Source organism: Aotus nancymaae, unplaced genomic scaffold, assembly GCF_030222135.1.
Source record: "Aotus nancymaae isolate 86718 unplaced genomic scaffold, 86718_ANA_hifiasm-v0.15.2.pri h1tg000057l, whole genome shotgun sequence".
In the NCBI taxonomy this organism is placed as follows: domain Eukaryota; kingdom Metazoa; phylum Chordata; class Mammalia; order Primates; family Aotidae; genus Aotus; species Aotus nancymaae.
The window spans coordinates 45,896,753-45,921,826 of record NW_026988471.1 but is presented as its reverse complement, the minus strand read 5'-3'; the positions used below and the strand labels follow the sequence as shown (position 1 = coordinate 45,921,826).

The following is a 25,074-nucleotide window of genomic DNA, read 5'->3' as shown; positions in this document are numbered from 1 at the left end:
GTGGGCTCTTGAGATGGCTCAGGCCCAGCACGTACAGGAGAGAGGGAGCTTGTAATGGCCTCTTCCTTCTGGGCCTAGGCTGAGATGAGAGATTGCAGTCAGGGTGGCTGGAGACTGCCCGGCCGTGTGGACCCTGGGGGAGTCTGCGCTCCTGACCTTCATGCAGGGATGTGCCCCACCTCAAGGGTCAGAGCTGCTGCTCTTCAGGAAGTCTCCCATGCCTGCCCATTCCCAGCTGGGCACGTGGGCTCTCTGAGTGGGCGTGGGTGCCACAGACGAAAGCACTGGGTGAAGTTCTGGAACATGTCCCACTTCGGCTGGTCTGACAGTGCAGGGAAGCGGAGTGAGCCTCTCTCTGGGGATGTGCAGGGCTGCCAGGAACAGGCATGCTCACACTCAGGGTCCCTCAAATCTTCATGGGGGCCACCATATGCAGGGAGGAGGCAGATGGGACTCTTGCCCGCAGTAAGGCGGCAGGAGTTGGAAAGGTCGTTCGGAAAGAAACGGAGCTCCAGCGCTTCCACCTTCTCTACGGGCCTTGCAGGTAGGCAGTCATTTCTTTTGCTTCCAGAGCTCTGCTTGCACGGAGATGCACCTGCCCTTCAGCTTTGCTTTTATCTTCCAGCTGCTATGAATCAACAGTTCTCCATTCTCTCAGCCCCGTGGCTTCACCTGCTTTTTAGCCTCTGCTTCCCCCATCCCCGCTGCTTCCCTCTGCCTGCCTCACCATCACACTGCAGAGACCCAGCCTCAATGTCAACATCACAAAAGGCAAAAGGAGAGGACGAGCTCTTCAGGACTAAGAGGAGCTGAAGGAGCCAGCTATAAAGTGGAGGGTGTGATCCTGGGCTGGAGGAGAATGCTCTAAGAAACACTAGTGCAGCCGGGCGTGGTGGCTCACGCCTGTAATCCAAGCACTTTGGAGGCCAAGGCGGGCAGATCACCTGAGGTCAGGAGTTCAAAACCAGCCTGACCAACATGGTGAAACCCCGTCTTAAAAAAAAAAAAAGAAAAGAAACACTAGTGCCCAACCTGAAATCAGGGCGGTGGATTAGATAAGAGCACGGCGGCAGTGTTGAATGTGCTATTTGTTAACTCTGCCGTGGTTAGGTACAGGGATGACCTTTGTTCTTGGTAAACACATACTGGAGTATTAAGGGGAACAGGCGCACGGTTTATGCAAACTCTTCTCAAATGGTGCAAGAAACAAAGATACGTGTTTTTAAAGAAGTCCACAAGGACGTCTTGCCAAATTCCAGAGACAGTTAAGAGAATGAGAGACAGAGGGTGAGCGAGAGCAAGAGAACAATGACAGCCCCCGCCCGTGTGGGGGGCCGTTCCCTTGCATGGAGATGTCGGCATCTCCAAGGCTCTGGGCCATGGGGGACACACTTTGATTCTGGAACCCAGCCTTGATGTCGTCAGCGAGTGGTCAGGGTCATGGGGTCCCACGATCCAACACAGTTCCCGTGGGGGAGCTGCTCATGTGTTCTGGCATCTTCTGAACACCCTGTTTGGGACAATGTCCAGCCTCTTGTGTGACCGCTGCTTAAGGGGTCTCTACTCCTGCTGCAGAGGAGCTAGGGGGTCAGGCAGTACAAGCGCTGTCATTCCTCTGCAACCGGTGGGGTGAAGCCGGTGGGGTGGGGCTGGCAAGTGGGGGTTCTGGGCACCTAAGGCCCCTGGACCCACGTGTCTTCCTCCCCTAGACACTCCCATAGAGGATTCCTGGTGATGCAAGTTTCCATGGATCCCAGAGGGGTCCTTCTGCTGCAGCGATTCGGGGAGGCTCCTGTCTCTGCCCAGAATGGGTGAGCCAGCACCATGCAGTGTCTTTTGAGGGCAAGGCCCTGTGCTCCCAGGACCCACCCTGTACCAAGTCACTGTGAGAGGAGGCCCCGTGATCTCTTCACCTTCCTTGGGGACAAAACCCACCTCCCAAGGCTGTTGACTACCAAAGGAGTGATTGGGAGAGAGTTCACTGACATGGGAAGCGTTTCATCAGCAGTACAGTGCAGGAGGTGTGTCAGTATCACCCTCATCTTCATTCCAAGACCAGAACCAGGACAGGAGCTGCTCCATGGATGGACCATAAGGTGATGAAGATGGCGAAGGAGAAAGGAGGGTGTTTAAGGGAGTGTGTTCTGTTGTCTGCCCTCTCTAGAGGGAACTGCATTGTACCTATTGCCCAGAAAGGACATGCCATAGAATGAAGAGCTGACACAGGGGACCAGAAGGGCCCAGGGCATTGCCCACCTAGCACTCCAGTAGTGTAAGCAGCTGTATGTGTCCTGAGGCCCATGCCTTCTGGTCATGGCCAATTAGATCAAGAGAAGCCACCTGCGCTCTTTCCTATCCAAGGGAAATCAGTCTACGAGCTGCCTAGTGACCCATGGAAAAATGAGTGGGACCAATTGTTCAAGATTCAGCCTTTAGGAGGGGAGTGACCACAGTGCTGTATGTGGTAGGTCAGCCAGGGGTGGGGCTGGAGGGCCCGGGCAGTGCTGAATATAGTTCTAGGGGAGCAGCACCTCTCCGTGTACAGTCAGTAGCAGGCAAAGGCGGAGAAGATAATTGCCCATGTGTACTGAGCAATTACTATGGGCCAGGCACTGTTCTAGGATCACTTAATCATAATCCACAAAGCAGGCACTATTCCACTGTTATTCTTTTTTTTTTTTTTTTTGATTTTTTAAAAATTATTTTTTTTATTTATTTTTATTTTTATTTTTTTATTGCATTTTAGGTTTTGGGGTACATGTGAATAACATGCAAGGTTGTTGCACAGGTGCACACGTGGCAGTATGATTTGTTGCCTCCTTCCCCTTCACCTATATCTGGCATTTCTCCCCATGCTATCCCTCCCCAACTCCCCACCCCCCCCACTATCCCCCCTCCCCCCAACAGACCCCCGTGTATAGTGCTCCCCTCCCTGTGTCCATGTGTTCTCCTTGTTCAACACCCGCCTATGAGTGAGAACATGTGGTGTTTGATTTTGTGTTCTTGTGTCAGTTTGCTGAGAATGATGTTTTCCAGGTTCATCCATGTCCCTACGAAGGATGTGAACTCCTCCTTTTTAATGGCTGCATAATATTCCATGGTGTATATGTGCCACATTTTTCCTGTCCAGTCTATCATCGATGGGCATTTGGGCTGGTTCCAGGTCTTTGCTATTGTAAACTGTGCTGCAATGAACATTCGTGTGCATGTGTCCTTATAGTAGAACGATTTATAATCCTTCGGATATATGCCCAGTAATGGGATTGCTGGGTCAAATGGAATTTCTATTTCTAGGTCCTTGAGGAATCGCCACACTGTTTTCCACAGTTCCACTGTTATTCTTATTGTACAGATGAAGAAATGGCTAAAGAGAGATTAAGAAACTTGCTCACCCAGGCAGGGTGGCTCACACCTGTAATCCCAGCACTTTGGGAGGCCAAGGAGGGCGGATCACGAGGTCAGGAGATTGAGACCTGGCCCACATGGTGAAACCCTAGTCCTACTAAAGTAAAAAAAAAAAAAATGATCTGGGCATGTTGTTATGCACCTGTAGTCCCAGCTACTCTGGAGGCTGAGGCAGGAGAATCGCTTGAACCCAGGAGGTGGAGGTTATAGTGAACCAAGATCACACTACTACACTCCAGCCTGGAGACAGAGTAAGACTCCATCTAAAAAAAAAAAAGAAACTTGGTCAAGGCCACACAGCCAGCCTATAGTGGTAGAGCAGCACCTTCCAGCTCAGGCTGGTCACTGCAGTGTCACCCTGCTGCCTCCTTCACGGGATGTGGCTGCTTTGGCCCCAGGCCCAGGCACTGCAGTTCCTGCCCTAGGGCTCCAGGGAGCTCCCTCTTGTCTCTTGAGTTATCTTCAGTGGGTCTCTGTTCTTTGCAACTGAAAGAGCTTGATGAAAATTCTAAGAAGTCTCTGGGAGGGGACGGTAGGATGCTTTCCAGTCAGGACCTCCCTGACCTCGCAGGACCCTCTGGATCAGTACCTCATGGGTCGGTCCCACAGGCCACTTAGGCATGAGGCTCCCTGCTTGTGGGCTGTCATCGAAGGCCAAGCAGATGGGGAGGTTCGTTCAGTCAGAGGCTTCCCAAGCCCAAGAAATATTTGCACAGTGACGGCATGTGAGTGCTGGGTGGGGGATGGGAGTACAACAATGAGCACTTTGGTACCAGAAGTCTGGGTGGTGGCGGCTGAAATGCCATTCATATTCGTGCCTGCAGGGAAACACTATTAATATGGAAGTGCCAAGTGGGAGCTGTGTCCTGGAAAGTGGTGTGTGGGTGGAGGTCAGAGGGGGTGACAGGCAGTCTGAGGTCTGTCCCCAGACTCTCTTTGGTCCCGGCATGACGGGTTTAGACACAGGAGCCGACTCCCGCACTCTCCAGTGAGGGTTCCTGTGTGACAGCAGGGCTTACAGATGGCACCTGGGCTAAGGCAGTGCCTGGGGCCCTCAGCAGGTCTCCACCGCTGAGTGACTCTCCAACATTGACCAATTTAAGATCAGCCTGGGAAACCCTGTTCCCATCAGAAGAGGAAGACAGAGCCTTCCCTCCTTCCATATTCCCTCCATTCTCCTCCCTGCAGGATGAGTTTCTAAGCCTGCCCCAGGCTGGCAGACACCCCCTGCCACCTAAGGTGGCCTGTACTTCTCACCCAAGGAGGTCACAAGCTGGGGGTTAGGATACATGGCAAGTAATTTGATAGCAAATGTTCAATCACTCAAGTTTGTAAACAAGGCTACAGCAAGAGAAGCTGCACACTCAAAGGCTGCAAGCAAAGCCCTTCCTTTTGGGGACAGCAATAGCAGAGGCAGGAAGGGTGGGCATCGGAGGAGGCCAGATCACCCGGAGGCATGGCAAGAGGAGAGTCCAGATGGTCGAGAACAGCCCTGGGTTTGAGGGGAAGCCTCAGGACAGCTGTCTTGAGGTGGCTGCAGCCTTGGGGGTGCCATGGTGATCCCCTGGGGTACATGAGGACAACAGAGCTTCTGTGTAAATGTGCAGCATTCTTTAGAATTGTTTCGATGCAGGGCATAATATCCACAGTACATTGGTATATATTACTAGGGGTCTACTGGTATGGACTTCTCAGCAGAGGTGGCCAATCTGAACAAGGCCCGGGTCCTTCCCATGCCCTCTCCTAGGCTTCTCTGCAGCAGAAGATGGCCCAACAGCAATGTCCGAGGGGGTCTCTGTTCAGATGTGAGTCCTGCCTTGGCCTCTCCCAGCGATGCCCAGAGGCAGCAGAGGCTTCGGGGCCTCCTGAAGGACAGGTCAGAGGCCAGGATCAGCTGTGCCTGGACTGCTCTTGCCTCCTCCTGCTCCCTCCAGGCTTTAGCCTAGCCTCACCTGGCAACGCTCTCACCAGCTCAAATCCACGTTTTCCCAGAGGATCCTTCCTTCCCTTCTTGCTTCTCCACACCCCTCCCCAGCTGGGCCCCGGTCTTGGCTTCGATGAGTTCTCTGGCCTCCCTCCTCCTGCAACACCCTCTCCTCTCTAGGGCCTGGCTCAAGGCAGGTGCTGGAGCTACGTGCCCGATGAATAAACATGCTGCTTCAGACAAGCCTGCTTCCCCCTCGAGGGTCTCTTTATTCAATCTGCAAAGTCACCGGCAGCAACTTGGCCTGGCCTCTGTGGCTTCCAACAAGGAAATACTTAAAAGTCAGGAAAAGCATCTGGTGCCTTTCCTAGTACCAAAAATTGACTACAACCTTTTTGGGCACCCTGAGATAAATCAACAGCATTTTGCTTTTTCTTTACTTTTCTAACAGAATTCCAGAAAAAAATAGATCTCTATTTTATATATATATAAAACTATATTTATACACACACACACACATATTGAGAGAGATCCTTCAACCAGGAAGAGGCAAAGGATCCGGCGTCCTCTGTGGTGCCCCTTGGCCTGGTGCAGGGGTCTTGGGAGTCACCTCGGGACATGCAGTGCTGAGTTGGTGTGCATGGATGGGTGGTCTCCAACAGCCCTCTCCCTCCGAGGAAGGCGGAGCGATGACGAACCAGGGTAGCCCTCACCCAAGCTTTCCACACATCCTGAAATGTGAGCTCTACCTGATGGAGCTTTGAAACTAAAACCCAAAGTGCAGATACAAAAGGATTCCCTGATAGGCCTCTGGGGGACTGGCTCCTTAGGGAAGAGTTCCAAGAGCATTGGGCAGTAGGGAGGACATATGTCCATAGCCCCCAGGCCCCGAAAACAGGTGTCATGGACACCGAGGCCTGCTCAGCCACAGGAGAGGGGTTGGGCTCTGTCCCCTCCTCAGGTCTCTAACCACAGCCCCTGCAGGCCCTCAGGCAGGGGAACTCAAAAGGCCGGTGTGAGGCTTGGATCACCCAGGAAAGCCTGAGGCAAAAAAGGGGCTACGGGTGGTGAGATGTAATGGGGACAGTCCTAGAAACTGCCCACCTCCATGTTATTGGCCCTCAAGGGACCTGCATTGTAGCATAAGGCCTGCAGGAGTAACGTGTTGACTCAGGGTATTAGAAAGAACTGGGTCTAGCAACCATAGGATCTAAAGCATCCGGAGGCTGCTTTAGAGCCCAGGGAGATGGGGTGGGTGGAAATGGAAGCATTAGGGCCAGTGCTCAGTACCCTGGCCAGACACCAGAAGCCCCAAAGAGACTTGGTAGCAGAAGGAAAGAGCACGGTGGGGCCCAGCTGGCCTCAGGGGGCAGAGGGGCAACGTGGGCATAATCAGTAACTCCAAGTCTGGGAAAGGAACCCAGAAATCCCATCGTCTTCCCACTTGCCTGCAGTTCCTTCAAGAGGTGACTGCCCTGGGCAAGACCTGAGAGGGATCCAGGAACCTGTGCTGAGACTGGGGAGTGAGCCCCCACAAACCCCAAGCCAGAGGCATGAGTGAGGGTGAAGGACAGCTGTGAGGTTCCCCCAGCCCCAGCTCTTGGGGAGCAAGTCTGGTCACCAAAAAACTCTGCAAAGGCACTTAGGGTTCAAGTCAGACTGTTTCCCAAGGCACCAAGGAAGAAATCCAGGAAGACCCTCTTAGCTTAGCCAAGAGAAGGAGGGCTGCAGCTGAGGAGGCGTTCACTAAAGATGCATTTCCCTGAGGCCCCACACCTGATGCCACCATCGCCCCACCCTGACCCAGACTCCCAACTGCCGCTCCCTCTGGCCGGCCCCTCCCTCCCTGCAGCTGCAGTGTCGTCAGAGCTCTCTGGGGATGATGGAGAAGGGCAGCACAGGGCTGCTGGCCTCCAGCTCCAGGGCGGTGAGGAAGCAGTCGACGGCGGCCTCGTTCTGGCCCTGGGCCTGCAGCACCTCGCCCAGGCCCTGCCACGCCTCGTGGCACGTGCTCTGCCTCTCCACAGCATCTCGAAGCACCTTCTGGGCCAGGCTCTTGTGGCCCAGCCGACTCAGCATCAGACCCTGCAGACCAAGCACAGGGCAGGGTGAGTAGGGGCATCCCAGGGTACAGGCATCTTGGCAACGGGGCCAAGCACAGGTGCACAGGTGGCAGCAGGCAGCAGCTCGAGAGGCTCCCTGAGTCTCTGGCTTGGGCACTGTTGAGTGGCTGTGCCTTTACCCATGCAAATCCTACCTGGCCCTGCTCAAGCCCTGCTTTAACCCCAGCCTCCTGGGAAACCCACTGCAGGAGCTCTGTTCCTGCTGGTCCCAAGGAACCGGCTTTTAAGTCACCTTGTCTGGAGGACCCTGGGCAAATCCCAGCTCTCTGGCCCTGTTTCCTCATCTTTAAATGGAAGAATCACAGCATGTCTCTCAAGGGCGGGGTGAGGTTGAAAGGAGTCAGGAAGTGTGAGGCTCTGAGAAGCATCTGGCAGGAGTGTGTTCTCTCAGTGGGACCATGCTTCTCAGACCTTCCTGCTGCCCAGAGCTGCCCTTCACCCCAGGGACACAGAGACTGAGGATGACACATTATGGGGCTTTGTCACTGCCACTGAGAGGAAAAGCTTTAGTGTGTGTGCGTGTGCATGTGTGCGCGCATGTGGTGGCTCCCCATGGAGGAGAGTCAGATGGCCGGGGACTGAGTGCTGGCTGAATGGGGCACTGGGTGAATGGGCTGGATTGGCTGAAAGATGAAAGGCCTGGAGGTTCTGGGTCAGTTGCAGGGAAGCTTGGCCCTGCTGTTTGGCTCAAACAACCCTGTTACCAAAGAGATAGAGGAAGTAAAAGGAATTGTCAAAAGAGGCTGGGAAGTGAAAGTGGCACCCTGTCCCCTCTACATCCTCTTCTGCCCACGCCGGGAAGTGGGTAGGGGGACAGGGTAGTGAGTGGAGGGAGGTGGGAAGGGCCCCCTTTCAGCCTCACGTCCCAGGAAGGTTGCTTCACACTGTCCCACTGATCCCTGTTTCAGCCCAGAGAGCAGCCTGAGATGACAGCACAGGGGCCCTTCTCTTGTTCCAAGACAGGAGGTAAAGCTCACCACTGACTCCCTGGACAGGTGGGGGCTGCAGTGGGGGTGGGGAGCTGCCTTCTATGTGCCTGGAGCCCCCTCTCCAATGCCCGCCCACTGACGGCCATGTACATTTTTAGCTGGAACATTTTCCTCCTCACCAAGCTCCCCAGAGTTAGGCCCTCTGTTGCTATGGAGACGTGCTGGGGAAGATGCACACGCCTGGTTTTATGAAGTCCTCGGAGAGCTTGGAACACAGCCAATTAGGCGGGAGTGAAAGATGGCGCTCAGGAAGCCCTAGGAAAACCTCTCCCTCTCCAGAGGCGCTGGCTGGAGATCTGGCAGCCAGGGGGCGGGAGAGAAAGAGGCTGTCCTCACAGTGCCTCTGCCAGCCCTGGGCAAAGCCGTACCAAGGAACCACACATATGGCTGATGCGTGCAGAGGCCAGGGGAGGACAGGGTGGCTGTGGGTGGGGTGGGGCTTCAGGCAGGGTCTTCCGCTCTCGCCAGATGGGAGCGGTGCTGACTCAGGGCTGCCTGGGACCAAGGGTAGTGGCCAGGCTGGCCAGCAGGGCACCAGGCCTAGCTGTTCTGCCCACACGACCCGCAGGCCCAGCAGCTCACAATGGAACAGAGCCCACAGGGAGGAGGGAAGGCAGGCCAGCCAACGGGCCGCCAGACACCAAAATTAAGCACCAAAAATGGAGGGTCTGAGCCCTGTAAGTGCTGCCCAGGAGGGAGCAACACAGGAAGAGGGCAAGGCCTCCCGGAGAGCGTCAGGGCCGAGTGGCTTCCACACGTTCAGTTTTCTATAGCAAGCTTCCACATGGGATTTTGTTTGAAAAAAAGGGCTCAACTGCTGAAAATGAGTTTGAAAACCCCCGATCTCAAGAAGTATGTGGGTGTTTGGGAAAGGCCAGATGTGTCTGCAGGCTGGTGTGTGTGTGTTTCATTCTCAGTTTGGGAGGTCTGCAGTAGCCTCTTCTGTATCTGTAGAGAGGAAAAGCCCAGGGCTTGGTGGCCAGAAGGCCTGGCCAGGTGGAATCCCAGCTCTGCCACTGACAAGTGCTGTGACCATGGACAAGTGGCCAACTTCCTCTGAGCTGTGGTTTCCTCATCTGTAAACCAAGCAATGAAACAGTCCTTCCTCGTGGGGCTCTTGCGAGGATTCTGCAGTGATGAATTTGAAAAACCAAGGAGAGGACAGACAGCAAACAGCAGCACCTCCAAGATGAGTAGAGGACCCTTCTGGGTGGGGAGCAGGTGGCATGGCTGATCTCTCTAGAAGCTGGGAGAGGGCATGGCTCTCTGTAGGGGAGGACCGTGGCTGGGATGGGTTGGCTCATGTCCCCCCACCCTGGGGTGTTGACCTTAGAGCCTGAAAGGAGACACCGGGCTGGGGTCAGGCTGGGGCCCAGAGGCCCAGGGCCTGTAACAGGATCTGCTGCCACCTGCCCCTGACACCAGCCGAGTTCATGTTTGGTAGCAACTCAGCACTGTTTGCTGCCTGACAACTGGGCAGGGAAGATGCGAGGTCTCACCTACTCTGCCCCGAGCCTGGCGCCGCACCAAGGGCCTGCAGACATCTTCCTGGCACCCTGACCCTCCCAGAGAACAAGCCTCCAGGGAGAGGGTGGGAACAAGAACTGGCATCTCAATTCCATCTAAATGTCCCAGGTGAATCCCCCATTCCTCATCCCAGTGAGGGGGTGCCCCATGCTGAGAGGAGAGACCAGACCTGCTGAGAGGCTCCCAGCTTCTGACCCTGCCCTGGGGGATGCCACAGCTGTGCTGGCAGCCCACAGGGATTCGAAAGTGTTGTCCAAGTTGTTTAGGGTGACCAGACACCATACCTCCAAGGGGGCGCTTTGGGCAGTGACAGCCACAGACACGGACTCTGGGGAAGTCCCCAGAAATTCCCACCTCAGGACCTTCCTTATTCTCTCCCTTCCTGGATCTCAGGGAGTGGGGATGTATGGCCACGTCTCATGTGCTCGAGACCCTGCTCTCCCAGGAAGCCTTCCCTGAGGACGGAGTCCCTCCTGGCCACAAAACCACCTCAGGGTCATGCTTAGATACTGTGGGGCTCATGGATGTGATCCCTATCCTGGCCCTCCCCAGGCTGAGAGGGACAGAGCCCCAGTCTCCTGCCTGCTTTGTTATTCCCCATGGGACAGCAGCTCAACAGAGCTCAGGACGAAGCCCAGATGCAGAGCCAGGGAACCCAGAGGCACCCACACGCTTCCAGGTGTGGAGCTCCGGCCAGGGATGCTGCCCACGCAGAGCCCAGAAAGTCCTGCCTCTTTGGGCCGTGAAGGCGCAGGACCTAAGGGGCCTAGGGCCTTGCTGGGGTCTGGGCTCACACTCAGCAGGGAGCCTCCCTGTGGGACCCAGGTCCTCGGCAGAGGCACAGTGTGTGGCCAGGGGCTGTGGCCTGGCAGGAGATGAGGGGAAAAGGGTCTTGCCTTTTCAGAATCCCACTGCACACCATCCCACCTCGTTAGTTCAGTGCCTGATGATGCTCTCCAAGGGTGGGGCGGCACAAAGGTCTAGGGGTGTGCATGCCTCTTCTTCTTTTGAGGGGGGACTGCCCTGGGAAGCAGCTCGGGCGCAAGGCCAGCTGTGGGCCAGGCGGAGCCCTCCATCCCCACCCCTGCCCTCAAGTATTTATAGAAGTTATTTTGGGAATTTTCTTTCTGAGCTCAAGGCACATTCCTGGGATTCTGTAACAGCCTTTCCAGCTGGGAAGCCGGGAATCAGCTGGAAGCTGCAGCAGCCTTATGGTCCCTGGAGCCTGTGTTTGGGGACACCAGGGCTGCTGGGAGGAGTCTGCTCTACAGGAAGGGCCCCTCCCTCTCACCACCCTGGAACACGGACACACCCATCCAGGAAGGCCCGAATTCCGGCCCGGCCCAGCTCCATGCTCTCGGGAACTCCAGATTCTCTCAGGTGTGTCAGCCTCAACCTGTCCAACCAGACCTGGAACGGGAAGGGGGAGGTGCCTCTCCAGGCTGAGAACCTCCCACTCCGTCACCACAGCCCTCCTGGAGCCAGGGCAGCTCCAAAGCCACAGCTGGGTCCCACTTCCCTGTTGGGGGGAGGGGCACAAACCCTTCCAGCCCCACCCAGTGCTGGAGTGGGATGTGTTTACCCCAGATCCCCCTGGCCCTCAAAGGAAGAGGCTCCTGCTGAGAAGGGCCCAGATTCATACGGAGGCCAACCTAGGTGGGGGTCTCCTGGGGCAATGAGTACCTGTCCCTTTCTCTTCTGGGGTCCTTTACAAGTGAGATGTTAAAGAACACCAGTAGGCCTCTTCAGCTGGGGCTAGGGGTTGTCAGTTTTCAGAGGGACAGGGGCCAGTGGCCAGGTGGGTCACATCCTGGGGGACTCCGGAGCCTGACAAGCCACCAGGAAACTGACTTCTTTGCCAGCCATCTCCTCTGGGCAGTGGACTGGGGCTTTTCTCCTCCCCTTCCTAGAACCTCCCCTTCCAGGTTCTAGGTCTGCAGGAGCCTCTGCCCACCCTGGCGCACTTCCTGACCCGCTCTTCCAGGCTCAGTCAGGAGGCTGTGGCTAGGCCTCTGGATCTCGGGTTCTAGAAGTGAGCCCCTGTGTTGGGGAGTGAGAAGGGGGACCAGTCACAGCAGCTCCCCTCTCTGGGCAGGAGGCACAGCCTAAGGCAGGGCTACTGGACAGGGGAAAAAGTCCGCACCTTTTCTCTCCGTGTAGAGTGAGTCTTTCTAACTCCTTTTTTGAAAAAATTGATTCTGGAGCTTAATTAAGCCAGCAGTGCTCAAATATCTTTTTTTTTTTTTTTTTAAAGACGGAGTTTCACCATATTGTTCAGGCTGGTCTTGAACTCGTGACCTCAGGTGATCCGCCCACCTCAGCCTCCCAAAGTGCTAGGATTACAGGCATGAGCCACCACACCCGGCTCAAGTATCATTCTGATCTGAATCTATGGCAGGCTTCCTCATTAGAGCTGGTGATGGACTTCAGGAACCTACATCAGCCTAAGGTTTTCCAAAAGTCCTGAGCCAGGGTTCAGGGTGTATGCAGGGGGCTGTGCCAGCCCAGGGATAAGGTGGGTGTGGAGGGGCCTCTGATCCCCATCAAGCAGGTGCTGGGGGACACACCCTTGCACCCCCAACACCATGGGCCTGCAGAACCCTCTACTTCTTTCTCCACTTTCCCATCAGGGAGTGTGACCTCAGGCAGTACTGGAGAGGGGTGAAGAGAGAGCTCACAATAAAACCACTGTATCAGAGGTCACACAGCCAAGATGTTCCTGTTGAACTTTCCTGCCCAGCAGAAGCAAGATTCCACATCCTCTCATGACCTAGACCCCTCTAAGCCACCTGCCACAGCTCAGGAAATGAACGTGGAGAGAGAAGCCTAGAGCTGGTGGTGCGTACTGGACCCTGAGACATAGGGCATAAGTAGCAGAGGCCACTGGCCCAGGAACCCGGGACCCTGCTGTTCTGTACACGGAGCTCTGCATAGTGTCGGGGCACCTCCAAAATGCCAGGCACTAAGTGTCACTCCTCAGCTGCTCAGAATGTCCTTCCTCCTTGATGTCAGAAAACAGATGCTGAACCAGATGTTGAACCAGCATGACGACAGGCCAGGGCCTCCCCAGAGCCTGCCACCGCAGAGCCTCCACCCCAATGGGCACAGATTACACAACGTATCTCCCTCATCCCTCAACGCATTCTCCCCTGCAAAGCAGGCTCCCCTCCCGCTTAGCTAAGGTCAGCCCAGGCCTGGCACTGTGTGTACTCTTGTCCCATCCACAAGGCAGCCAGGGTCTGTGTTCTGTACATCTGTGCTGGGGCCAGATTTCCCTGTGGACTTGGTGAGGATGGAGTGGCTTTACTGCAATGAGTCTCTGGGGCTTGGCTCCAGGCTTCCACTCCCACCCGAGAACCAAGAGCATCTGAACGTGGCCTGGCAGCTATGCTTCAAAGTGAAAAGCATGAAAATGACCCCAGTGACTGGACCATTAACTTACAGAATTATTTAACGTAATTCTAACAACAGCCTTTGCTGCTTGGTAGAGCAAGCCTTATTTTACCGATGAGAACACTGAGGTTCTGAGAGGTTATGGAACTTGGTCAGTGAGTGAAGGCAAAGTGGGACTCAGCCAACCAATCCAAGGAAAACCTCAAAGGCAGTTTGGAAGTCCCTGTCCCTGCCAGGTACTCCCTGCCTGTCTTCTCAGCACCCTGCTGGCATCACAAGGAAATCCAGGGCAAAGATCCTCTTCCCTCAGTAAGTATGGTCCAAGAGAAACCAGCCTGGTCCGAGGTGGGGCTCAGGCTCAGGCCACATGCCACCAAGTCTTCTTTGTGAAAATAGTAGTAAAAATGCCCAATGGTGACTCATCTTTTCACAGCTTTCAGTTCACCTGAGACCCAAAACGACCCCTTGAAGAGTCTACATTATCACAGAGTCTAAATTATCATCCCAATTTGATAGGAGAAAAAACTGACCCAATGCTATGGTTTGAATGTGTCCCTCAAAATTCATGTGTTAGAAACTTAAGCCTCAATCAGTAGAACTGAAGTGTGAGACCTTTAAGAGGTGAGGTCAGGGGGCCTTTGCCCTCCTGAATGGCTTGTTGCTGTTATCTCAGGAGTGGGTTCCTGATAAGAGGATGAGCTCTGCTTCCCCTTCTGTCACACTCTCTTGCCCTTCCACCTTCCGCCACGGGATGAGGCAGCAAGAATGCCCTCGCCAGATGTGGCCCTCAATCTTCGACTTCTCAGCTTCCAGAACTATGAGCCAAATTAAGTTTCTGCTTATTGTAAATTACTATAAAAAATATATTTTTTAAAAAGGCCACTCATGGTGGCTCATGTCTGTAATCTCAGCACTTTGGGAGTCTGAGGTGGGAGGACTGCTTGAGCCCAAGAGCTCAAGAACAACTTGGGCAACATAGCGAGACCTTGTCTCTACAAAAAAATAAAAACAAAATAAAACAATAATAAATTGCCCAGTCTAAGGTATTCTGTTATAGTAACACAAAATGGACCGAGATGCCCAGTGAGGAAAGTGACCCTCGAGCGCCACCATAACGCAGGGCTGCTTGTCTTAGGTTTGTCACCCCTCGTGTCTGGTCCAGCCCTCCACGATGGAGAAGAGGAGCAGCCAGCAGCAGGAGGGGGTGATCGATGAAGCACTGTGTGGTCAGAGTTCACCCTTTTGGCCTTAGAGACCAAAGCCTTCTTGTTGAAGTCCCAGAGCACCTAAAAAGGCCCAGCCCAGAGCCTCAGGGCTTGGATGGGCAGAGCTCTGGCCCTCAGTGACTCAGGTCCCTCCTTGGGAGGTACCAGGGGTGCTGGCAGGGAGCTTCTGGGGACTTAAGATGTGCCCCCTCAAGCCACAGCCTGGGGTGAGGGATGAGAGGCTCTGAGGCCATACCCATGCTCTTGATCCCCCAAACCCACTTAAAGAATGAGGCAGCCTGCTCCACACTGGCAGCAAGAGGGAACCAATAAAGGGAAATCATGCATCGTCACTCTGTCTTCAAGAGGACAGCAGCTAACAATGCCATCTTCCTGTCTTTCCAGGGGCACTTGGAGAGAGAAGATGCTGGGCATCACATGCCATAATGCTTCAGAAACTGCATCCCCGCAATTACATTACTAAAGCCAAAGCTCATGCAGAGCCATCTCCCTGCTGCTGCAGGGGTGCCTGATGGGGAGAGTTTCTGGAGAGCCTGGAACTCCCTCACCAAGAAGAAAACATGAGGAGGGAAGGGGCTGGGGGAGGGGAGGGACCAGGAAACTCCTCCCCTCCAGAGTCTGCCCCTGGGAGAAGAGGGCAGAGTGCCACCCGCAGACACCTCGCCTGCCCACTCATGCCTGAGAGTGTCGAGTTGTCTCTTGCAGTGCAGACAAGCTGCAGTGAAGCATCCACACTCTCCTTAGCCAAGCTGAGGGCAGGGAGAGTGGGTGGCTCTGTTACCAGGGCTAGGACCTTATTCAGGGGATGCTGAAGGGTAGCAGAACATGCCACCCAAAAATAAGCCACCTAAGGATTGTTTTGAGCTGAAGGCAAATGAGAAGAAACAGAGACAAGAAAAGCTCTCTGCCCTCCCACTATTTGCCTAAAAGCAGGATATAAATTTACAAGGGTGTCCGTCTCCCCCTCTCAACCAGGAAGGACAAAGATTGATCACAGAACACAATCTTAGCCCCCTATCAGCCTGGAGATGGCACAGACGAATCTACATAACAAGCTTTGCTAACTAGCCTTTATCTACCATTAGTTTCCCATGGATTTGTCTTCCCACAATTTGCCATCCTCAGAGACTCCAGGTCCTTTTTCTTTGTCTCATTGCTTCTTTTGAATTGTATGCTCTTGGTTGAAGATGCTATGTAAGCCAGACTTCTAAGCCACCTCTTTAAACTTTTCTCATTTTCCCTGAGTGTCTCCCATGAGTACATTTTACACATGTTAATAAAGTTCTGTTTGTTTTACCTTGTTAATCTGTCTTCTGTTACTAGGGTCCCAGCTAAGAACTCAGAAAGGTAGAGGGAAAATTGTTTTTTCCTTCCCTACACTGAGAAAGCAAGTCAAGCCAATCATTCCATGAGGTGCTCTAATCTCAGCCTCATGACCAACCAATGACCCTCCCATCATGAAGGTCAGGTGACCTCAAAGGAACCCGCCTCCTGGGAGGGTTCTCAATGACCCGACCAGTCCACCAGTCACTAGTGGGGCTCCCTGATGTCCTCAGGTGCCCCCACTGTCCTTGGAAGTTGCTGGTGCAGAGGGGATCCAGGGAGATGGCAGGGCAGAGATAAGCTCCAAGCAGAGTGCAGGCTGCCTGTGGTCCCTTCCTGGCCAAGCCTTGAAGCCCTCTCTGAATGGCAGTGTCAACCGGCCACACCTGGGCATCTTGGGAGGACCTCTGCCTTCCTTCTCACATTTCCCCAGGGGCAGGCAGGCAAAGTTCACCCTTCCCCTTCTTGGCTAGACTTTTCTGCCAGTGAATTCGGTTCTGAATACCCTAGTCGAGTGGGATTTCCAGCTACTTGGAGAGAAGTCTGGGACCGTGCTGGCAGACTGTCAGGACCTGCTCCTGTGATTTGATTTCCACTGCAGAGAGCACATTTCTTTTTCTTTCTACACTTGCCAGTTTCCCAGAGGCCCCTGGCCATCCTTGAGCCTGGTGCAGATGGCAGCCTGCAGGACCAGAGCTTGATGGACAAACTTGGGATAAACTCTGCTGGTGCTCTTGCCCAGCAGAGAATTGCCAAGGTGGCATCTCCTTCCTGCCTAGTCTGGGTAGAAAACCCTAAGCTAAATCCAGAGCAGGGCTAGAACCACAGAAACATCTCTTATCGCATCTAGGGCAGGGACAGCCACACACAGAGAGTAGAGAACCCGCTGTTAGTGAAAGCTTATATTCTTAGAAACATGGGGCCCCTGGCCCCTAAGAGTAAAGTCTTCAACTCCCAGTGGGCTTTCTTCAGCCTCTTGGCACTTGCCAATCCCACCCTAAGGACTGTGGAGCCAAACCCAGCACCCAAACAGCACACTAAAAATATCTCCACCCTCCTCTTTCCAGACCTCAGGGAGTCTTTCCAGACCTGGAGACCCTAAACTCTTCCAGCCCAGCTTTGTGGGTGGCTGTGCCCTCAGGAGAGGGGAGACTCTCCTTTCCCTTGTACTGATCAGAGGCCAATATCCTCATAAAGTCACAGTGGCATGGTAAGGCCAGAGTGTCCTCCCTGGGAGCCTGCCCTGACTCCACAGCAGGTATCACCTCCCTTCCACATTCCTCTCTTAGTAATTCTCCAAGGCTGTACCAACCTCCAGAGATCACAAAAGCTCAGATGACTGATGTGTCTCTTTCCTCTACTATTTTTACAATGAATTCCTTACATAAATGTGAAACTGACTTAGAATGACAGCTAGTAGCTCCTATCATGTTGTATCATGTTGAAAAAGATTCCAAGATCACATCTCTGCTCAGTGGGAAAAAGGTGCTGTGATTGATTAGCAATGTCTGACACTGGTGAGGGACTGAAGGGGGGTGGCATCCTCTGCGCTGTGCTTTGCAGTCCCTGGGATTGCACTGCAGGCGCTTTCACATGCACCTTTCACACTTTCACATGCATCACCTCATTTGATTAGAACAACAATATGGCCCAGAAACGAGGATTATTATCTGTAGAAGGGGACACCAGGAACATGCAAGTTAGTGTCTTTTCCTAACTAAGTCCCAAGTGGATCAGGGCCAGAGCCTGGATTAGACCCCAGATGTCCTGAGTCTCAGGCCAGCACAGGGAAGACACTTAAATCTGGGAACACTTGAGATTGACACACCAAAGCATTCAAATGTCTTTAGAAAAAGAGTGCTTAGTAAATCTTCCCCAGGCTTCACATTTGCTGTTCTTTATGCATATGAGTGGGATGCTAGCAGGAACAGAGCCTGTAGACAGGGGATGGGCTGCCCACGCAGAAGCTGACTGCCCCTCGGTTGCTTGTAACTTTAAAAGAGGGCAGGGCTGGCTCTGACTTGCTCCAATTTCATCAAATCAGCAGGGAACCTCAGGAAGAAAAAAGGTACCATTTCAGAAACATCTGCAGGGAGCCACTCTGGATAGCTATTCAGTTACCATGGAAACCCACCGTTGGAAACTGCTTCAATTTCAGGAAAATAGCTACAAACAATAATAAGCATAAATGAAAAATGGTACACTGTTACTTCAAAATTGTACTTGTTATTGGATTTTGTTGGGTTTTCAGAGCTGAGCCTGCTGGCTAATATCCGTCAACACAGTGGAAGGCAGACATCTCTGCCTGGCTGCAGGCCTAATGATAGAGCCCAGACCCTCTCTCCCACCACCCTAATCAAATTTCTGGATGTGACCTCTGGCGAGGCATTTATCAGAGAGGCTAATGTCTAAATCGAGGGAGGAAGGAGGAAGCCTCTTGCAGAAAAACAAACATTTGCTGAGCCGAATGGAAGGCGACGCGGAGCCATTTGGGAGGAAACATGGACAAGGGTATATGGTGGCTGCATGGACGTTCTTCATCTGAGGCTGAACATTCACACAGATCTACGTTAGAAATCTTTATAGAAATCAGGCAGTGGGAATCATAGCTGAGCTGGGAATTTCTGTTCTATTTCCTTTTCAAGGACTCTTAGGTTGGAAAGGACCTTATGAAGATGACCTGGTCTGGCTCCTCGCCATGTGATTTGCATTCTCTTGGTGACACTCTCAGCAGATGATTACTGAGTATGTGCCTAGACTATGCTAAGAGTTATAATGTTTTCCCTGACACGGCTGAAATCTAACTCCCTGTAGCTTCTACTCATGGACAAATCAGCCCCCTTTTGGCAATGCTAACCCTCCGGCCATCTGGAGCTATTCTCCTGATCCCTCTGTGCTCTCTACGTGGCAGATGTCAGGGATACCCTAATGGCTGTTCTCAACGCACTCTCACAGGGGAACATTCGAGGTGGAACCCAGACCCTAACAGGGAAAGATTGTTGCTAACTATGGGCTCCTAGATATGGGTCCTTCAAAAATCACCTGTGCAGATGCAGGCTTGCATGCTTCCAGATCACTACATTTATCTGGATACCTGTTCTCTGGAAGCAGCAAAGGAAAGCAGGGGAAAAATGATAATCTATAGGGTCTCTATCACAGAGCTGGTGCTCAACAAATGTTTCCTGGACCAGACGATACCCACTGGACAGATAATTAAAACCAAGGTTCCGAGAAGGTGGCTGACCTGCCCATGATCACCAGGTAGAGGTAAGGCCAGGACAAGAGCATCAGCATCCTGCTCCCCAGCCTCTGAGCTTCCCACGGGGAGGCCGCTGTGCCTAGGGCACCCAAGTCCCGAGCCCATGAATGAGGACTAGGGGTTACTAGATCCTTTTAGTACCCCAGGGATCATTCACAATATGTGCTTGAGTCAGGCCTGACATGGCAGCCCACCCCAGAAAACCCCCTGAATCCCACCAAAGAGATGTGGAGCTCCTCGGAAGTGGAGGAGGCGGGGGGGTCTGGGACTCCCAGAAAGAAGAGCACTTTGTTAATTGCCTAGAGTCTGGATTAATCTCCAGGGCAAGGGTCTCATGGGTAATAATGAGAGCCTTTTGGGGCTACATCACTTTGTAGAAACTTACAGCAAAAGGAAGTCACAAAGAGTATCAACCAAACCTTCTAGATTTTGTAATCAACACAGACCTTGATTGAAGGGAAATGGCCTGTGTCTACAGGAGAAGGCTAAGTATCCCAAGCACTGTCTCTTCCAACAGAGCAGGAGGGAAGCCCCCTCTCCCAGAGTCCAGGGAGCAGCAGTAACAAGGCACAGGCAGGCAGTGGAGTATGAGGACAAGGAGGGACAAAGCGGGATAAGGGCCCTGAGGCAGTGGGAGGAGGTGGCGGTAATGGGGGGGGTCTGACTCACCAGGCTGTGCATGATGCACACGCCATCTGGGTTCACCGTGAGTGCCTCCTTGTACAGCTGCTTGGCCTCCTCCAAGCTGCCCTTCACCTCAGCCAGCCGGCCCCGCATGTAGAGTACTGAGTGAGAAGTGGGGAAGAGGCCCGCCGCCTCCTGGATGCAGAAACCTGCTTCCTTGAGGTGCTGCTGCTCCATGAACAGCTCAGCTGCAAAACCAGAAGGGCAGTGGGAGGTGTGAGTGGTGGGGAGTTAGAGGCATCCTGACCCTTCCCCGCATCCTCAGAGCTGGGAAACTGGTCTTAGGTGACGGACACTATCCCACTGAGTCACAGCATGGGACACACTGACTATAGGATGCAGTGGGAACACTAGGTAATGTTTTCTGAGTGCTTCCTCTGTGTCAGGGACCTTGCTAAGTGCCAGTCAGTGGCATCAAGATCATCCCAGTTAATGCTCACAAAAACCCTGTAGAACAAGTACTCTTTTTTTTTTTTTTTTGAGACGGGGTCTCCTTTGCCACCCAGGCTGGAGTGCAGTGGTACAACCATGGCTCACTGCAGCAATTTAAGAAAAATAATAACTTATTTATTTAGAGACAGAGTCTCCCTGTGTCACCCAGGCTGGAGTGCAGTGGTATGATCTCAGTTTACTGCAACCTCTGCCCCCTGGGCTCAAGTGATTTTCCTGTCTCAGCCTCCCGTGTAGCTGGAATTACAGGCATGCACCACCATGCCTGGCTAACTTTTGTATTTTTAGTAGAGGGACTCAGGCTGGTCTCGAACTCCTGGCCTCAAGTGATCTGCCCACCTCAGCTTCCCAAAGTGCTGAGATTACAAGTGTGAGCCACCGTGCCCGGCCTCACTACAGTCTTGACCTCCTACCTTAGTCTGTCTCCCAAGTAGCTGGGACTACAAATGTATGTGAACATGCATGGCTAATTTTTGTATTTTTTGTAGAGATGGGTTTTCACCACATTGCTCGGGCTGGTCTTGAACTCTCGGGCTCAAGAGATCCACCTGCCTTGGCCTCCCAAAGTGCTGAGATTATAGGCATGAGCTACCACACCCTGCACACGTACTTTTATTACCCCACTTTAGAAGGGCAAAAACTGGGCACAGAGAGGTCAAGGCATTGGACTAAGGCCACAGTGGGCAAGTGGTAAAGCCAGGGTTTGCACTGGGCTGTCTGACTTCAGAACCTGGCATGGGGATGTGGCGTCCCCTGAGCTAAGAGCTGGGTCAGGTGACTCTGGTCTCTTTTTCAGTGTTCCTTTACTTCCTTTGTTCATTGCATGACCAGGGAGAAGGGGATGGAAGCAGACCAGGTAGCTCCCCTTGGGCCCCTTGGTCTCCTAGGCAGGGGCTGACTGAAGGTGGGAGTGTGCTCAAAGCCCAGGGAGAACCAAGTGACCCTGCCAAGGATGGGGTGGGAGGGTGAGGGAGAAGAGGCTCAGGGGCAAAGGAGGGCAGAAACCAGGCAGTGTTGCTAACGGCTACAGAAACCACCCCTGCACTGATGGAGAGCTGATGGGCCAAGCCCCAGGTGTGGGAAACATTTTCTAATTAATCCCGACAGCAAGTCTGGAAGGAGGCAGGTGCTATCATGATCCATACTTTAAAAATGCAGGCTTAGGAGGTGAGGACCCTGTCCCATTCCCTCAGTGAGAAAGGGCAAAGCCAGGGCTGGACTCCCCAGCAGTTCCATGGCTTCCCTTCAAAGCGGACACACACCCTTTTGGGCCAGCAGGCAGGAGGGGATCTGTCCCAGAACCAGAGGAGTGGGAAATGGGGCAGTTTCTCTAATCAGGGCCAGCCCACACAAATGCAGATTTCAGTCCCACGCAGCATAGGCACACCCCACGGCAGGCACTTGAGGAGACGCGGTTGTTCGGCCTCACGAGGCACTCAGCCTTCATCTTCAAAGCAGCCCCAGGCTTGGCTGGCCCCTCCTGGGGCTGAGCCTATGCTGAAGGCACAGAAGGATGGAGACACAGATGGGGAGCACAGAAGGGCCGGCAGAGTCTGACTTGTTGTTTTGCCAAGAACTCTGCCTAGCAAAAGCTGACAGCTGAGGTTACCCTAGTTCAGATAATGTCTGGGGTGGGAGAGAGAACAGATATCCCCAAGGGAAGCTCCCAGAAAGAGGTAGAGAAACCAGGCCCAGACGTCCCCTCTTTCTGTCCCAATAAGCAGCAGGAGAGGGCTAACTAAGACCTTGACTGCAAAACAGGTACTGGGGTACTTAGCATGAGCATTGCCTAAGGTTCAGTGTACAATCTGAGTAGTGTGCCACGTCCTCAAATACATCATTTTCTGAGCAAGAGGACTCTTTCTCTAGCGGAGATGAGAACTTGGGAGGATCAGAGAATTCAACACAGAGAAGCCAGGCTTCCTGGATATGGGAGAGAAATGCAGGCTCTAGTCCCTGAGGACAGCCTGAAATGGAGATTCCCAAGGCAGAGAGCACAGGAAATGGGGGCTTTGAACCCAGGGGCAGATGGCTAGTGGAGGGAGGGGTTAGAGATTTGGTTATCTCAGCCTCAGCTCTCCCTCTCTGCTCTGCTGTTGAGCTGCTGTTGGGGTGTCTGAACAGGCTACCTTCATAACTGAGTGCCTAATGTACACCTATTGACTACTGACTGTGTGCCTGATCCCCCGATGAGGAGAAAGAGTGGGGGTAGGGGTGGGAGCAGCTGAGCCACTAAACCATCTGAGGGACCACAGCAGTGGAATGACAAGTGCCACATGGGAGTATTATGGGCACTCAAGAGGGGCCCGGTTGGTGCTGCTGGTGTGGTCAGGGAAATCTTCCTGAGGGAGGTGGCATTGGAGCTAGAGCCTGAAGGCTGCAGAGGCCTTTGAACTAGCTAAGAGGACAAGGAAGGTGGGCTGGGCTCCACTGTGGCAGAATTCCCCAGGGTGACGGGAGAGGAGAAGCAGAAGGAAGCGTGTGGGTGTGAGTTTTGCGGGGTAGCTGCTTCCTCCATTGCCAGAAGCTCAGCTTAGCTGAGGGCCCAGGGATCAGGCTCCCCACTTCCCTGGCCCATTTGGCCCTGGATAGCTCATTAAGTTGTTTACAGCTTGCTGCCCTGTCTCCAGAGGCTGCCCCCGGTCTCTCCCTTGGGGACCCCTCATAGTACATTCACAACAGATATTAATTAGAGGGCACCCCACCCCATCCCAATCCCTCTTATCTCAGGGCCCTGGGTCTTCCAGAGGCCTGGGCCTTGCTGGGCTAGTCACATACCAGAGAATGTGACCTGAAGAACCGTTAGGGCTGCTCCACTGACAGGCTCCATACCCGGTTAGACAGGAAACCAGAAGACAGCCCGGGCAGGGAGGCCTCCTGAGGACTTCTGGCAGCCTGGCAGACAGTGCCCGGCAGGGCCGGCCTCCAGGGTGGGTCTCCAACCTGCAGACAGGCCCACAGGTCTGGGTGACAGTGCAGCGCCCCTTGCTAGTCTCAGCGTCCCTGAGCACATTGCTGGCCACTTTGCCAGCCATGGACAGTTGGCTGCAGGAGGCCTGGGGCACTGCGTCCACCCATGGCCCTGATCCTCCCCAGCCTGGCCCTGGCTGCCAGGACCCGGTGGTGCCCACACCCATCCCAGCCTCCTCTGGCCAGGGCTTGACATTTTCCTTGAATTTTTATTGTTGAGGTCATCACCCCAGCACACAGGGCCTTGCTGTACCCTCAGCGTCCAGGGGCCCCTCAGTTCCTTCACGCTCTCGTAGCCTTTCTGATTCTCCCTCTGCTCTCATCTTCCTCCTGCTTACTCCCTAACCTCTTCTCTTGCTTGTCTGTCTCCAGTTTTCCTCCTCTCCCCTCCATCTCTCTCCACCCCCTCCCCTCTGTGCTTTCTCCCGGCAGGCTACAAATGGAAAACATCTGTTCCCTGGAGCTTTGCAAGAGGCCCTTTTATTATTTTTTTTTTTTGAGGCATCCTGGTCTAACCCTGCACCCAGAGCTGGTTCGAGTCTTTCTGCCAAAGCTGAGGCTCTCCCACCCCTGGTTGGGGGATGGGCCCACTTTCCATGAGCTATTTCCACACCTCCTTTGCAGGGAGGGCCTTGCCCGCAGGCTGGCTCTGTGCTGAAAAGCAGGGTACAGAGAGCCTAGGCCCACCCCTAAGGCCTCTTAGCCTTCCCTAAGTGAGTGTGCTTCCTACCTAGACCCTCCCCCAGACCTGAGAGGCGAGCCACAGGGCAGGAGAGAAATAGGTTAGCCCCCCAAAGGAATTCACCGTGGCTAGCCTTGATCCTCAGTGGGGGCCGTTTTGGTGACCCAAAGGAAATAAGCATCAGCCGCTCAGAGCATATGAATGCCCAGAAAAAGAAGGAAGATGGGGAGAGGGCAAGGGTAGAGGGAGAGTGAAGACCAAGGAGGCTAGAACGGAGAACACCCATACCAACACAGGGAATTCAAAAGTCTGCAGGGAGTTCTCAGGTTGATCTGAGACCCTACATCCCTGCGACCTAGAGGGCACAAGGCAGTCAGGGGCTGCATGGGTCTGTCCTAAGAGTGGCCTTGCTGACTCAGGAAGCTGGGAGCGGGGAAGAAAAAGCTGGAACTAGGGAAGAGGAGGACGTGGGAAGAAGGCACTGAATGGAGACAGGAGCGGGTGGGAAGGATGGGGATTTGGGAAGAGGGTAAGGATGATAAGGAGTAGAGGAGCACGCAGGACCAAGGGCGAGTACCAGCTTTTCCCTGGACTATGGTTTCATCATAAACACCTGCTTCAGCCACAGTGCTGGCTGTCCCACCCCAGCCCCCCAAGTCTGCCCAGGAGACACCTGGGGTGGCCTCCAACTACAGGCCAGGGCACCAGCACCAGACCACAGGAGTCTGGCATCAGGGAGCTGAGACTCAGGCCAGCTTCCCCTAAACCTAGATAAAGCCCAGAACTTTCCATGAGCCCCTGGACCTCCAGGGCAGGGGAACTCTCTCTACATGTGTCTCTCGCTCTGGCCCACTGTCAGCTTCCAGAGCCATGACCTGCAGTGGGGGATGAGGGGGTAGTTCTTGCTTTTAGGGAGAGCACTTCTCTCAACATTCAGATCCTGGAGCATCTATGGGACTCTGTGCCTCCCACTCTCATACAGACCTGCTGCCCAAGAGGCATTGCCCTGCAGCCTGTCTCTCAAGTGGGAACTGTCCATCAGCTTCTCACATTGGACTGGAATTGGAAAGAAGCTTGAAGAAGGGAGGGGAGGAGGGCAAGAATTGGGAGAGAAAGCCT

The 25,074-nt window shown here is 53.8% G+C and overlaps 1 protein-coding gene across 7 annotated transcripts in view; it reads right to left on the bottom strand.

Moving 5' to 3' along the window:
- Positions 1-5,574: 5,574 nt before the first annotated feature.
- The window catches only part of TTC7A (tetratricopeptide repeat domain 7A), a 158,602-nt gene continuing 139,102 nt past the window's right edge, over positions 5,575-25,074 (bottom strand). For all 7 annotated transcript variants that reach the window (XM_064364054.1, XM_012473734.3, XM_064364052.1 and 4 more), the window contains 2 exons: positions 19,839-20,041; positions 5,575-7,414 (listed from right to left, as the gene is read on the bottom strand). In XM_064364054.1, the coding sequence (XP_064220124.1) occupies positions 7,193-7,414; positions 19,839-20,041 (425 nt within the window). In that variant the 3' untranslated portion in view covers positions 5,575-7,192. The remainder of the gene's footprint in view (positions 7,415-19,838; positions 20,042-25,074) is intronic.